Here is a 15,150-nt window from a genome sequence, read left to right as displayed (position 1 = left end):
CATCCTCCTCCTCATCCTCATCCTATCCTCGTCCTCATCCTCATCCCGATCATATCCTCATCCTCATCATAATCCTCATCCACATCCTTATCGTTGCAATACAACAAAAGAACAGAATGTATTAGTTGAATCAAATATACAAATTAAATCGATTGAAAACAGTAAAGAGAGAGAGAGAAACAAATCCTGCAACTCGAATTTTTATCCTGGTTCGTTTGCTGTCCACTGCAAACTACATCCAGGCCTCCCGGCTGACTTGGGAGATTTCCTTCACTATAATCGAATCAATGTAATTTACAAACACATTATCCAATTACAACACTTAGCAAATGACAAGAAATCAAAGAAACTATCCAATGGTTTGACTCCCTTCCTACCGATAAAGAAAACGTTTCTTTCGGCGTAGCCCCAGCCAAAGAATCTCTCGTTCTTTCCTTTTCTTACACTCTAAGCTATGAAGAAACACACAATCTCTACTGGTGATACGACACCAAGAGATTCCCTTTCACAACAATTATACAAGAATTACAAGAGTAATATTAAGCTATACCTAAGCTCAAATACAACATGAAGGCTTTACTCTAATGCACATTTAACACAAACACATGTGAAATGACAAGTATTAGTTATGAAAACAGAAGTTACAGAATCATAAAATTCATGAAAAAACGCATCAAAATATGCATGAACATGTGAGGGAAAACGTGAGAGATTATAACATGAAATGCACTCAATCCTAAAGCAAGGAATCTCTCATTTCTAAACTCACTAATGCAATTAACAAATAGATGCAGCAATTAACACGTAGAATGCTCTAACTCTCTAATAAATGCAACATGCAACTTATGAGATTAATTCTGAAAACGCAGTTTATAAAGAATCAGTCCAGAACCCCAGATAATCGATTAAATGCCTTCTTAATCGATTAACGGGACTAAAAATTATAACTGATTCTGTTTTTCAGTTTTTCAGTTTCAACAACTTAAAAATCAGTTAGGTTAATCGATTAACGTAAACCTTTAATCGATTAACTGCATTACAAAAACGTGTTCCAGTGGCAACCACTTTACACAGCAGTTGGGTTAATCGATTAAAGGTATGGTTAATCGATTAACACTAAATAAAATATGTATTTTCAAATAGAAAACATCAAATATGTTATGCACTTAGATAATACATGTTTGACACTTAGTTTTATGCCTAGAATGCATATATACATGTATTTATGTAATGCATGAACATATTATGAAATGAACATATCTCATGGATGAAATGATTTAAAGATAAATGCATGTGAGACATGTTTTAGGTGCCCTAAGCCTTCGACTCAACTTAAACTAGAATCTAGTCTAAGCCTAGTACCAAATAAAAGACTTAAGCACGTTGGATTGTTGGTTATCTTCAAGCACTTTTAGGCACACGTTGTCCTCATCAAAACCATGACGTTCAAGGAGAGCTTTCCAAAGTGTTCCTCTTGACATGCACACTTTCAAAATTAAATAAAATTATCAACTATGAGAGACTAATTATACTTGGCATCACTTTATTTCGTTCACGTATTGCAACTGGCCTTCCAAAACCTAACTCAGTATTTTTGTATATTCTCATCTCACTTGTTAGCTTATCTAGTAAATCAGGATCCACATAAGCATACTTCTCAATCACATCCAAAAGGCCAGATGTTGTGAACTTATGTTTTTCAAATTCTTCAACATTGAAGAAACAACGTGGATTTAGCCAATAACCAACAGCATGAAGATTTCTTTTCAATTGCGAGTCCCAATGACTACCCATAATGTCCAAATAAGGCTTCACTTTAGTCTTGTTTCTTTGAGACCTCCTCTCCATCTCATGTCTACCTTTAAAGATTGCTTGATAAAGAAAATCCATCGCAGGCTTATCCTCACTATCAACAATATGTAACACGCGAACAAGCGGCTCGGTAAGTTTGACAATATTAGCATATTGTTTCCAAAAGTTTGAATCCAATACTTCTTCCACACATTTTTTTGCCTTAGCATCTTTAGAGTAAGCTAAGCTTCTTCATTCTCTAGATGTTACCACAGATCTAAGTGCATCTTTTTGGGCCAAAATACTTTGTAAAGCGAGTTGGAGCTGGACAAAGTATTTCTTTTCCATGAGTGTATTGTCTCATTAGAAATAATAGATGACAATGATTATATAAGTATTTGATAATGTTTGCAGCATGCGATACAATCTCAGCTACTTCTGGTAACTTTCAAATATCTTGCAGCATTAAATTTATACAATGAGTCACACATGGATACCAAAACAGGTTAGAGAACTCTTTCTCCAATAACCTACCACCAACAACATAATTAGCAGCATTGTCTGTAACAATATGAACAATGTTCTCAGTGCCACCATATAGAACTACTTCCTCAAAAAGTCTAAATAATAAATCTGCAGTTTTAGAAGCATCAACAAACTTTAGGAACACGATTCCTTTAGGATAGTAGACGAGAAAATTGATGAGGGTACGTCTATTACGATCGGTCCAACCATCTGCTATAACATGTGGAGAATGGATATTAAAAAATACCTAAAGCAAGTAGAATAATGTTTCAATTTCCAAATGCAACACGTATGCTAAATCTTCTGACTTGTGTATTGATTTATCTTTTTTTTAAGAACAAATTTTCAACTTCAGCAATTGCAACATCATAAAATTAGTAGTTGGTTTTCTTATTAATGCTCTATTCTTAAACACTGAAATGCTAGAGATATTATTTGAGAGGTGCTATATTCTGAAATGCTAGAAATACTCTATGTTCTTATTTCTACAATTAGAATCTCATCAAATATTTATTTAGGAAGTGCTACAAATTTCATTGTTATCCATCCAAAATCTCAAATTAGTCTTTGCCCTAAATGAGTAAATCCCAAATTAATAAATCACATTAAATAAATTTGCACAATCTTACCTCAGAAGAGTAGAAGGAAGAAGACCAGATGTGCCAGTAGTAGAAGACTAGATGCTCTGGTGGTAGAAAACTAAATACACGATGAAATGAAGAGGACTACACTAGAACTGAGATGTTGAATGAGAAGAAGGAATCTTGGAACTTTGATGGTGAAAGAAGGAAGTGTGGAAGTGAGATGTTGGAGAACTAAAGAAGAAAGGGGATGAAGAAGAAATGAGGTCTATTCATGAGGCATGAGATTTCTAAATGAAGAAAAGGGGTTTCTATGTGCCTATGTGGGTTTTTTAAAATTACACGTATGAACCGACCGGTTCAATCAAATTCCGACCGGTTCATCGGTTTTGGCACAGTTTACATTGATTTTGATGCTTAGCTAATACAACACTTGTTTTGTACTAGTTATAGGATTGGTTGGCTGATTCTCCGGTTGAACCGGCCGGTCCGATCCAGTTTTTACATAATGGCTATGTATAAGTTTTTATATTGATAATGTATATATATTATACTCATCAAAGAATATGAAATGTTATTATCTTGTTTTGAACCATTCACATAAAAGTGCCCTAAATTATTGACAAAAATTAATTAAAAACATTGTTAAAAAATAACATTATATAATGAGGTAAAATTGGTATACAAATATACAAAATGCATAAACATAAATTAGGCATGTACAAAAGTCAAATTCCAACTCAACCTTAAATATTAATATGATCCTAAATTACGACCCAACCCTAAACCCAATCATATGGGGTCTATTAATATCAACCGAAACAGTAATAATATATGGTGTTGCTTACTCAATCATGGATGAGGATCGTATGTTCCCAACTTTCCTTTCATGTCTTACTTGGTGTATTAATCCAATAAAAGAGTTCAATTCATTTAAAAATAAAAATTATAACAATAAAAATTAATATTTTAATATTATTTTATAAATTTTGATTGATGCGGGAATATGAGAGAAAGAAATTATGGGACAGGTCCCTACCATACCCCAAATATGGCACCCACTATTATATTATTTGATTTTGGTTTTATACATAAGTAATACTCGGAAGGAGGCAGAGTGAGTGACCTAAGCTTACTCGTGCTACTACTCTGATACTGTTGACTCCAGTAACCTCCTCTCTCTCTCTCTCTGAATTCTAAATCCTCCCAGCTTATATAAACAATTTTTATCAATGTCTGTCCGATCTTATTTTTTTTATCAATATCTTTCCTTCGCTTATTTTCCCTCATTTTTATATTTATTTGTAACCAGAACATTCATTAGGGAGAAATTCAGGTTCATGAACCTATTTCTGTTTTGTATCCTGTGAGATCCTTTATAATATTATTATTTATTTATTTATCATTGTTTATGTATGTCTCTTATTGTGCTTTAATTCTTTGTTATTGATTTGTTTCGTTTCATATAACTTGGAAAGGTTATGTTAAGAGGTAAACAATTGGAGCATGGAGATGGAGAAGCAGTTATAATTGGGGGTATGGTTTTGGACATCCATGCTACACCTTCAACCCATGCAAATCCAAGAACTACCACTCCTGGCAAGGTTAGTTACTTAGTTATCTTTATTTATTCTCATAGATAAGTAATAATACAAATGCACATTGTTTGTCATGCGGCTGTTGCTGTGAATTTTGGTGTGATTAAAAAAAATATTTTTGAATTCGATGCATCTTGTTGCAGCTCAAATGCGGTTGATTTCCAGCTCGATGTGACTGCATCATTGTGATTTTGTGTCATACCGCAATTACGGTGTGATGTGATTGCGGCGGTCATGGCAATATTACGGCCGCATCATGTCATGTAGTCCACAATTAAAATCACTGAACACGTTATTTATTTATTTTTATCTACATTTTTCTGTCATTGTTGTTTTGCTTTCAGAGTGTTTGACTATTCAGTATTTTTAAGTATGAGTTAGACTTGGCTGGGAAGTCCTGCGTTGTTGAATAATGGGTAATTTTGGAAGTCTTATAAATAGATAAGTTCATAGACCTAATATGTTTTAGGTCAAGATGTAGTGTCAGGTCTGCTTGTTATGGTTCTTCTTTATTATTTGGCTCATTGTTTGTAGATCTTGGGGTGAGCATCGACACAATGGTAAGGTTGCTTGTCTCGTAACCTAGAGGTTACGGGTTCAAAACTTCAAATCCTATAAACAACTTCTTCAATTACAAGGATAGAGCTGCCTACATTTACCCTCTCCAAGGCCAGTAAGTGAGAGCTTTGTGTAATGGACCACCTTTTTTGATTTTTTATAGATCTCCCATTTCTTTATGCTCCCCAATTTTGTAGCAGTAACTTATAACTTATATGTGCTTAGTTATAAGATACAAGTTGTAGCTATAAAGTTGGAATCTTTTAAATGAAAGTGCTCCAGAGAAATGTGATACACAATAACAACCGATAGTTTAGTTGTCAGTACTCACTATCAAGTCCGAGGTTGATTACATTAAGTGAAAACGACGAAAAGTTGCTCTTGAATGAGGATGTTACCAGCTGAATCGGGTTAGTAATGTGAAGAGCATAAGCAGTTCTTGAAGGAAAGTTCTTATTCATCTTTTTTCTTTCTCGTGTCTTGCCCTATCTAATACTAGAGAGTTATCAGGTCTATTATGTCCATGGAGGTGTGGCTAGGAATGTAGCTGAATGCATGTCAAAGCTTGGAGCAAAGCCATACATGATTAGTGCTCTCGGGTTTGATATGGCTGGTAATTTTTATCACAACATTTTCTCTAACATTGCTGTTTTAGTTTTTAACTTAGCGCGTTTATTATGGTTAAGACGGGGCCCATTTTATGGTAATTTCACCTGGCTTAGAGTAAAACGTGTCAGTTGTTTATACTGGAAACATTTCTCTAATTCATTTGGATTTATGTTTTCATCTTACATAGAAATTTATACTCGTGCAGCCCAGTGTTTTTAATTGGATGGGGGTGTTAATAGAAAAGGAAGATGCATCGGGTGGGATTGGAAATGGATAGGAGTCTTTTTCCTTGGATAGAAATCTGAAAAGACTTAAGAAACCTAATCCTTGCAATGAACGAAGTGTCCTTCAGTATGAAATAGATAAGTTTTACTTTTACTCAACATTTCATTAATCTAATATTAAAGTACATGAAAAATTCTACTGACGACTGGTCGACTCCCATATTATTCTAGAACTTACTAGAGTTATAGAGTACTAGACCCTAAAGTGTTTAGTTAATGACTTCTAACTTTTTAGGCTACTTTGATTACCTAGAACCATAATTACAATGTTATACTTTTCTAGACGTAATCGACTTATTAAATACAGTATACATAATAAAAAAACTGTTTAGTGACTGACAACATCTAATACTATTAAATAATAAGAACATAATTTTCATTCTGTGCATGGAAAGGTTAGTATGGTTATCATGCACAGAATGATATGCTTATCAATGCCAATCAAACAAGAAGTTAGTATGGTTGATTCTTAGTTACTAAATTGTATGATCATAATGACATTTGGCAAATAAACCAAGGAGGAAACTTACAAAGTTATTTCTCTGTTCTCGTTGATGTTTCCCCTAGGAAATCTGCTTTTGAAACAGTGGAACTCTGCTGGACTATCTATAGAAGGTTAACTCTTTTCTCCTCAGCTGTTCATCATGTAGAAATGTTGTAGCAATTGAAAATAATGATTTATATGCACTATTGAAATTGAGTAGGCATTTTGAAGGATAAAGATATTGAGACTCCAACAGTATGCAATATATTTGATGTTAATGGTGAGGTAGCAGCAGGTGTTGCTAGTGTGGAAGCTATTGTAAGTTGCTAATTCAAGTATTAAGCTATCAAGTATATGTAATTTCCAAACTTATGGAAGCAAAATGATATACCTCAGGACCTTATAGATTTATATAATGACAGTTATTATAAAAGGTAGAAACAAGAAAAAGGAAAATCTTTTACAATTATATTTTTGCAGGAAAAATATCTGACTCCTGACTGGATCCTGCGCTTCAAGAGCACATTAAATTCTGCTCCAGTGTTAATGGTTGATGCAAACCTGAGTTATCCTTCTCTGGAAGCTTCTTGTAAAAGTATACTTACTCTCATAATTCTCTCATTCGTTGTCTCTCTTTGGTGTACTATAAACTCACTACAAATGTTATTTCTTTCCCATGCATGAATATCTGCAATCCTCAGTGGCAGCTGACTTAAAGTGTCCTGTCTGGTTTGAGCCAGTATCAGTTACTAAATCCCGAAGAATCAGTTCCATTGTCAAGTATGTAAGTGCTATGCTTTATACAAGCGTGGTATTCTTTCTTAGATTTATTTAATTGCTACATCAAAGGTGTTTGTAAGAAAATGAGAATTACGATATTCTGAAATAGTTTAAGCTACTTTCCTTTTGTTGTCCCACATGGCTTTAATATAAGTCGTAGTAAGACGAAATATATGGAGTGTAAGTTTAGCAAGATGTGGACAAACCATACTATAGAGGTAAAGATTGGAGATAATATCATACCACAAATCACTAGATTTAGGTATCTTGAGCAAATCATAAAAGACGATGGGAAAATTGACGGATATGTAAACCTTAGGATTCAAGTGGATTGGATGAAATGACAGAGTGCTTCAGGTGTCATATGTGATAAAAAGGTATCACTCAAGTTTAGATGGAAGTTTTATTGTAAAACTATAAGACATGCAATGTTATATAAGACTGAATGTAAAGCGCTAAAGTGTCAACAAGAGACTAAACTCCATGTAGTAGATATAAGAATGTTGTGTTGGATGAGTGGATACACTAGTAAGATAGAATTAGAAATGAATGCATATGGAGAAAGTTGAAGTTTATTCTATTGTAAAAAAGACAGTAGAGTTGTGTCTTATGTGGTTTGAACATGTGTGAAGGAGATCGGTAGAAGCTTCAGTAAGGAGAGTAGATTAAATGGAGGTTAGTCCAAGGGAGGCCAAGAGAAATCATATTCAAAATGATTGAGAAAGATTTATAGATCAATGTTTTGTTAATGAACATAATATATGATAGAGCATTATGATGTCGTTCGATCCATGTAGCCAACCCCATCCAGTTGGCTTAAGGCTTAGTTGTTGTTGTATTTCATATTTTCATCATTACACATTGATTTGAATGCCTACTTGCACCTCCAGATAAATTCTTTACATGTACTGCATTGTGCATATCATACTTCTTAAAATTTATTGTGCCATCGGTATACCTTCATGCTTCTAAAATCTTGTATCAAAATTGTTTTCTCTTATATGTGTGCATGTTTTGTTTAGGTGACTTTTGCTTCTCCAAATGAAGATGAACTTATTGCAATGGCAAATGTTTTATCTGGTGGTGATGAGTTCAGTCCATTTAAAGAAAAGCTTAACAAAAATACTCTTTCTACAGTATCTCTGTTTCAAATGCTGAAGCCTGCAATATGGGTTTTGCTGGAAAAAGGCATTAAAGTGGTCCTAGTGACCCTTGGCTCAGACGGAGTGTTTTTATGCAGTAAAGGAGGGCCAAACTGTGTTAAAATTCCTGTTGACAAAACCAATCAATGTGGCTTTGGTGGACAATTATATAAAACTGTTATGCAATTGTGTCCACCTAGTCGGTATTCTGGATTTTCAGAATATGATAGAAGCTCTCATCTCTTTGCTATGCATTTTCCCTCAGTCCCTGCATCAGTTGTGAGACTTACTGGGGCTGGTGATTGCTTAGTTGGTGGAGCGCTCACTTCAATTTGTGCAGGATTAGATATAATGCAAAGTGTGTCTGTTGGCATTGCAGTGGCTAAAGCTGCTGTTGAGGTTGAGGCTAATGTCCCTTCTGATTTCAGTTTAGCTGCTATTGCAGGTAAGGTTTTAGTCACTGTGTTCAAAACAATAATAGCCGAATTCATATGCATGTCTGTTGCTTCATTTATTGCATGTTTGAAAGTTACTAGAAGTCTTCAACAAATAATTTCACATCCTATTATTTGTGTGATTGAAGACTTGGTTGCCTGCTTATGAACTTGATTTCGTGTTTGAGAAATGCAAAATCTGAAGCCTAAAAGATTTTATTTGAATTCTCTCACAAATTGCAGAAAGAAAACTGTGAAATTTGTAAAGTCCTCTCCTAGATATATATTATCCTAATGGATCTGGGATCAAATAGGAAGTAGGGAACCTTACAAAGCTAGTGCTTTGGCTTCTCTGCCAAAGACTAATTTTTTGATTGCAGAGAATCATACACATAGTGATATATTGTATTGAGAACTCTCAGAAGAATTAGACAATCACAACCACTGACCAATTCAACCTCTTATACATTAATTCCTCACCTTTCAATCATATGGTCTATTGTGGTTTGGTGAACAAGAAAAAATATAAGGGACAAAATATATTCCTTGTGATATGTGTATGTTATTCAACACTGGAATAATTAGACTTATTGTACCTCTTCTGATAAGACAGTCTGATGTTGTACTTCTATTCACAAATATTCTTTAAAACATGAATATAAGATTTTATAAGGTTTTTGTTTAGTGGCCATCGATTCTCGGGTGCTTTAATAACCATGGTGATACCATATTCTTAATTATGAATTTATGATTTATGACCATTCTGTGATTTTATTTATTTACTTGTGTCTTTCTTGTGCAGATGATGCTAAATCTGTATACTCTGGTGCAAAAGTGATCTTCCACCAATCAATGCTGTAAACTTGTTAAGGATCATCTTAGATGAACAGCTTCAGTTGTGATTTAACAACCTCATTTTGCCCAGAATAGAACATGTACATCATCCCAAGGTTTTTAACCATTGAAGTATGAATTGATAACTATTTTCTGAATTACTACAAAGTTTGTACATTTATGCATACAACCAAATAAGAATCTATTGTTTGGTCAATGTCATATATGATTCCATCTTGATTTCTTCTGTCCTTGAAGTGAATATTTTTTCTTTGGTCCAAATTATGTGTATTTTTAAAAAATTCATGTGGAAGTTACTATCTTATCTAATCATCAACCCAAACTCATCCTATTATCTTTATGTTTCATTATTAAATCAATATGTAATCCTTATGGTTTTACTTAGAACAATGTTGTTAGTCTTGTAACTTGATACAAGATTGGTCAGAGAGAAGAAAATAAGAAGAGATAAATATGTGAGAAAGATAGTGAAAAGAGAGAAAAATATAAGAAATAGAGTGAAGTTTTGTGTTATTTGGTTTTGTAGAAAAAGAAAAGAAAGAAGTGGTTTTACTCTCTTACCCTTCCTCTCATTTTTTCTTTACATGAGAGGAGAAAGAAATTTGGTGCACCCCATTTCATTCTCTATTCTTAAGCTCTCTCCTCAATCAAAGGAGAGAAATATGATCTTTCTCTTTTCTACTTCTCTCCTCTCATTCTCTTACCACTCTACCAAAGGAATGCTTAATGTCAACATCAACTTTCAATATTGTCCAAGCACCAAATTTATTTTGTGCCTCACGTGACTTTAGTAAGCGATATGTAGTAGGGGTGAGTAGGACTCAACCCTATCCACTTACTTGGTTTGACCAAATCATGATTAGACCCAAATATGGACGAGTTTGAGTTCAAAAATTAGACTCAATTACTATTTATGATCGGATAAGGGATAAATATGACTTAGAATGTTCCATAGTCACTCATTTATCATGTTTGTATGTGTCTATTTAATTGTGTACAAAGTCATTACATCTCTTTGGTCGAAAGTATAATTGATTATCTACTTTTTCCATTATATATATATATATATATGGTTAACAATATATATATACGTATTTCATTTTCATATATCAAATTGCATATTCATAATAATAAGTAATATTGAGAAGATTATCCAAAAAAGTGTAGAGTCAGATTTGGTTTTAAAAGTTGGTCTACTTGACATTTGGGGTTAGGTTAATTTCGGATCTAAGACTGAGTCCGAGTTCAAAAATTAAGCTGACGAACTTCTTATCCCTAATATGCATCGTTGAATAAAAATTAGATGGTATAGATTTTAATTTCAACACATTAGAGCAAAACACAAATTAAAATCTAAGTCATTTAATTTTCTTCTATAACCCAAAATAATAATAACTGATGACAACCTCTTTGTGGATTGTCTTTGTTGAAGGATCGTTTCTTGTGAAAGTCCTCTTTGATTAATTGATGATTTGGATTGTGTTTGTTATTTGCTTTGAAGGATTATTATCCTTGTATGTGCCTCAGTTGGCTTTGTAGGATTGCTTGTAAGACTTGTAGAATTTTGATGAATTGCTTGCAGAAGTAATGAAGTGAATTGGAATGATGATTGATGATGAATGTGTGTATGGGTAGTTGCGGTTGTAATGGAGTGAAGTGGATGGATGCTCACGGTTTTGGGAGATGGTGTTTACGTGTTTAGTAGTTGTTTAAGAATATGGATGAGGAATTGAAATGGATTGGCGTCACAAACAATGAAATGTTTGATAAGCCTTGTGAAGTTCGCCACAAGAGAATGATACTCTTGATAAGAACAAGGTTATTGCCTCAGCCAAGGAACTAGGAGAAAACTCACTAACAATGGTTGTTTCAAAATAAAATTCATTGTAATTTATTAATGAGTGCATTCAGTTCATATATAGAGAATAAAAATAACTTGGGCTGAATCACCCTTGACAAAAGATTGAAAAGATAAAACCTAATCTAATCTAATTTCTAATCTAATCTTCCTTGGTGAATTCAGTTGGCCCATCTTTCCTTTGATTGGCCGAATTCCTTGGTTGTTAGATCCTTGAATTTATGAGCTTTGAATGTTGGAAAATGAGGTTGATCTCTTGCTAGATGATATTCCTTGTAGGATCAAATCTCCTACAATATAGCCGTGTGACTTTGAGCTCTCCTCTTCACTTCCTACTTTCTAGCCGTGTAGATTCTAGGATAGATTAGGTTCCTTGCCTTGTTCTTGCTCTATCTCCTTGCTCCCTTATGATATCTCCAATTGGATGTGCACTCCTAAAAGAAAAACATACTTTAAAAGTATTTCTTATGGCACAAGTGCATGAGAAGTGCACATCTAGTGATGAAGATGATTCTATTGAGGTACATTCCTATACTTCATCATGCTCTAATGACTCTCCTCCATACGATGAATTATATGTAGCTTATGTCGAAATGCATTAGGAGTTAAAGAAAATTGTTAAAATAAATATAGATAGAAAAAAGTTATCTCTTTGCATGAAAAGAAAATAATTGAAATGCAAAAGGAATTAGAGGAGCTTAAACTTGAAAATGAAACTCTTGATCTTATCTATACATGTGCCTCAGGTGATTGCTCGACTTCTAAATTTTGTCAACCCACTATATGTAATACTTGTGAGAATTTAAATGCTGAAAATTCTGTTTTGAAACAAAAACTCTCAAAACTCACATATAGTCCAGAAAACCTTAACACATTGCTTGCTAATATAAGAAACGTTGGTAACCGATCTGGAATTAGATACAAACATGAACCTAAGAAAAGACCATATAAAAATCCAGTAGTTCATATGCATAAAAAGTCAAATAATAACATGCCTACTTGTTTCTATTGTGATACACATGGTCACGCATACACTACATGCTTTATTAGAAAATTTGGTGTGCCATGTGGCAAATATGTTTGGGTAAAGAAGGGGCAAGATCCCTTAGTTACTAACAAGAAGGGACCCAAAATAATTTGGGTACCCGAAAGAGACAAGTAAATTGTGTTTGTAGGTGTGCCAAAGGACATTTGAGCATCACGGGATAAATCAACAAAAGATGTTCTATGCACAAGGTTGGTGAGTAGATTAAGGTTATTAAGAAGAAAAGTTATTTAGAAAGGTTGTTAAATGAGCTTCCGTATTATGCTACCTACCAAGAGTACTTCTCTAAGTAATAAAGGGGGAGAAGATAAAGAGAAGAACAATGAAAGGGGGAGAAACTCATTTTGAATGTCAAATACACAACATTGATCATATCATCAAAATTTTCATCTAACAAGTGGTATTATCTTGACCTATCACCAAATGGTAAGTAAGGTAAGTCTATTAACAAGGTTACAAAATCAATTCTTGATATTGAGTACACTTAAACTAAAAAGTATATGTTATTATTTCACTCAATTCATAACATGTGATATCATAGTACTTTGTAACTATGTTGAACCTTGCTAATTATGTTAAATAGATTTTGTTTTTGCGTGAATCTTGAACATGTCTTAATTGTATATTATAATTGAATGATTGAAATATGCTTTAAAAGGAAAATAGCCTAACAAGTACTAACAAGTGGCATACATATGTGTTTAATCATTTCATATCTAAACTGTTTACATAATGAATATTCATGCAAAATCTGTCTATATTCAGTTTTAGAGTCAGAAATCAATGCATTTGTTTAAGCTTCTCAAACTGGTTATTGCCTATGCTAATAATTAAAGTTTTTTTAAAATAAATCGCTATATCTCTTCTTACTTTTGACTAGAATTGAATATTCGTATCTTTTTTGTAATGTTAAAAGGGGGAGAAAGGTTGCTTGTTGTGTTTGATGTTATTTGCAGGTTGTCATAATAGCTTCCGTAATAATCATTGTTGCTTACCTAAGGGAGAGAGCAAAGCGCTGTAACTCTGAATAACAACCATTATGCAAATGAACAACATCGTCAAACTAATTCATCAAAATTAATGTGATATTTGATGTGGTGTTTGTCATCATAAAAAAAAGGGAGATTGAAAGTGCAAAGTGTCAAGGATCGTACTAGCAATGCTTTGCATATGTTTTGATGAAGATAAGGTTTTATTAAAGCTTGAAGATGGCTCAACAATCAACATGCCTAGAGCTCATTGGTCACATCTAGACTAGGTTATATCAATAGAGTCATAATTCTAAGTAGTATGGGATGTGTGCCTTAGTAAGTGAGTATAGGTGAGGTAAACCTAGATGCAAGTCTCTCAAGCCATTATAATTGTCATATCACATTCATGAGACATATCATCTAGTTAATTGTATGTTCATGCATTAATCATACATGTTATATGTGCATATTAGGCATAATATAATTGGTAAAACATGTATAGAAGTTAAACATAACACATGAGTAGTTTGCCTTTTGAATAACGTATTTTAATATGTTGGTTAATCAATTAACGTGGTGGCTTAATCAATTAACTCAACTGTTTTTCTGTTATATCAGTTTTTCTGTTACAACTGGTTTATGTTTTAATCATGTTATACTAGTTAATCGATTAACGTGAAAACTTAATCGATTAACAGGTCTGTTTTATGTTATAATTGTTTTATGTTTCAACTGCTTAATTGATTGCAACAGTTTGAAGTGTCAAAACTGTTTTGTATAAGTTTAGGCAATTTCCAGAGAAGTGCAGCATTGCATACTATTGTTTAGGATTGATTAGAGAGCATACTTTCGTGATTTACTTTGTATTTTACAGAGAGAAATGCATGTGTGAGGAAGAGAGATTAACATGCTTTGTTGAAGTTATTCATGGTGTATTACATGCTGTTTTCATATGATTAATCTCATCTATTCTTTCTTGCATGTTCATGCATTCTTGCTAGATATTTTAAGAGAGCTATTTTGTGCTTACTGTTTTGTATTAACTCACATATGCATGATGGCTTGTGGTACTTGAGTATGGGTTATTGAGTTTTCACTATTATAAAATCCGAGTATTAAGTACTCATTCATAACTCAAAGCATTGTAATTCAAGGATTGGGAAAATCCTAGCTGCGGTTAGGTAAGGTGTTCTTCACAAAGACTTGGAGGTCTTGGGATAAAGAGCGATACTTTGGTTGGGGCTGACTCACGATAAGGAAGGTTTTCTTGGGAGGCGGTTTTGGGAAAGGTCAAACCAAGGGTGACGAAGTTCTTTGGGTTCCAAGAAAGGAGTATTCAAGTCTTGTAAATTGAATTGGTGTATGTGATTATACTTGTATTCAATATAGTGAAGAAGAAAATCTTCCAAGATCAGAATGGGAGGCCTGGATGTAGTTTGCAGTGGACCGTAAAACGAACTAGGATAAAAATCCATCTGTGCAATTAGGTGACCTAAGCCTTAGACTCAACTTAAACTAGTTTCTAGTCTAAGCCTAGTACCAATCAAAAGACTAAAGCATGTTGATTTGTTGGTGATCTTCAAGCTCTTATTAGCACAAGTTGTCCTCATCAATACCATGACATATAAAGAGAGC

At 33.6% G+C, this 15,150-nt stretch overlaps 1 protein-coding gene across 1 annotated transcript; it reads left to right on the top strand.

Moving 5' to 3' along the window:
- Positions 3,986-9,882, top strand: LOC109333467 (pseudouridine kinase). Its single transcript, XM_019568960.1, has 9 exons — positions 3,986-4,064; positions 4,376-4,501; positions 5,564-5,666; positions 6,514-6,561; positions 6,651-6,748; positions 6,911-7,025; positions 7,132-7,214; positions 8,233-8,797; positions 9,589-9,882. The coding sequence occupies exons 2-9, from the start codon at positions 4,379-4,381 to the stop codon at positions 9,645-9,647; spliced, it is 1,194 nt and encodes a 397-aa protein (XP_019424505.1). The 5' UTR covers positions 3,986-4,064; positions 4,376-4,378; the 3' UTR covers positions 9,648-9,882.

The sequence above is a fragment of the Lupinus angustifolius genome, chromosome LG18 (genome assembly GCF_001865875.1).
Source record: "Lupinus angustifolius cultivar Tanjil chromosome LG18, LupAngTanjil_v1.0, whole genome shotgun sequence".
In the NCBI taxonomy this organism is placed as follows: Eukaryota; Viridiplantae; Streptophyta; class Magnoliopsida; order Fabales; family Fabaceae; genus Lupinus; species Lupinus angustifolius.
The sequence above is the reverse complement of the archived record's forward strand: the minus strand, read 5'-3'. Positions and strand labels throughout refer to the sequence as shown.

Bases quoted from the DNA above. Each gene is read 5' to 3' on its own strand.
- LOC109333467 (XM_019568960.1), top strand. From the start codon at position 4,379: ATGTTAAGAGGTAAACAATTGGAGCATGGAGATGGAGAAGCAGTTATA. The intron at 7,026-7,131 runs GTATACTTACTC...TGCAATCCTCAG, and splicing joins TCTGGAAGCTTCTTGTAAAA to TGGCAGCTGACTTAAAGTGT. The intron at 8,798-9,588 runs GTAAGGTTTTAG...TTTCTTGTGCAG, and splicing joins CAGTTTAGCTGCTATTGCAG to ATGATGCTAAATCTGTATAC.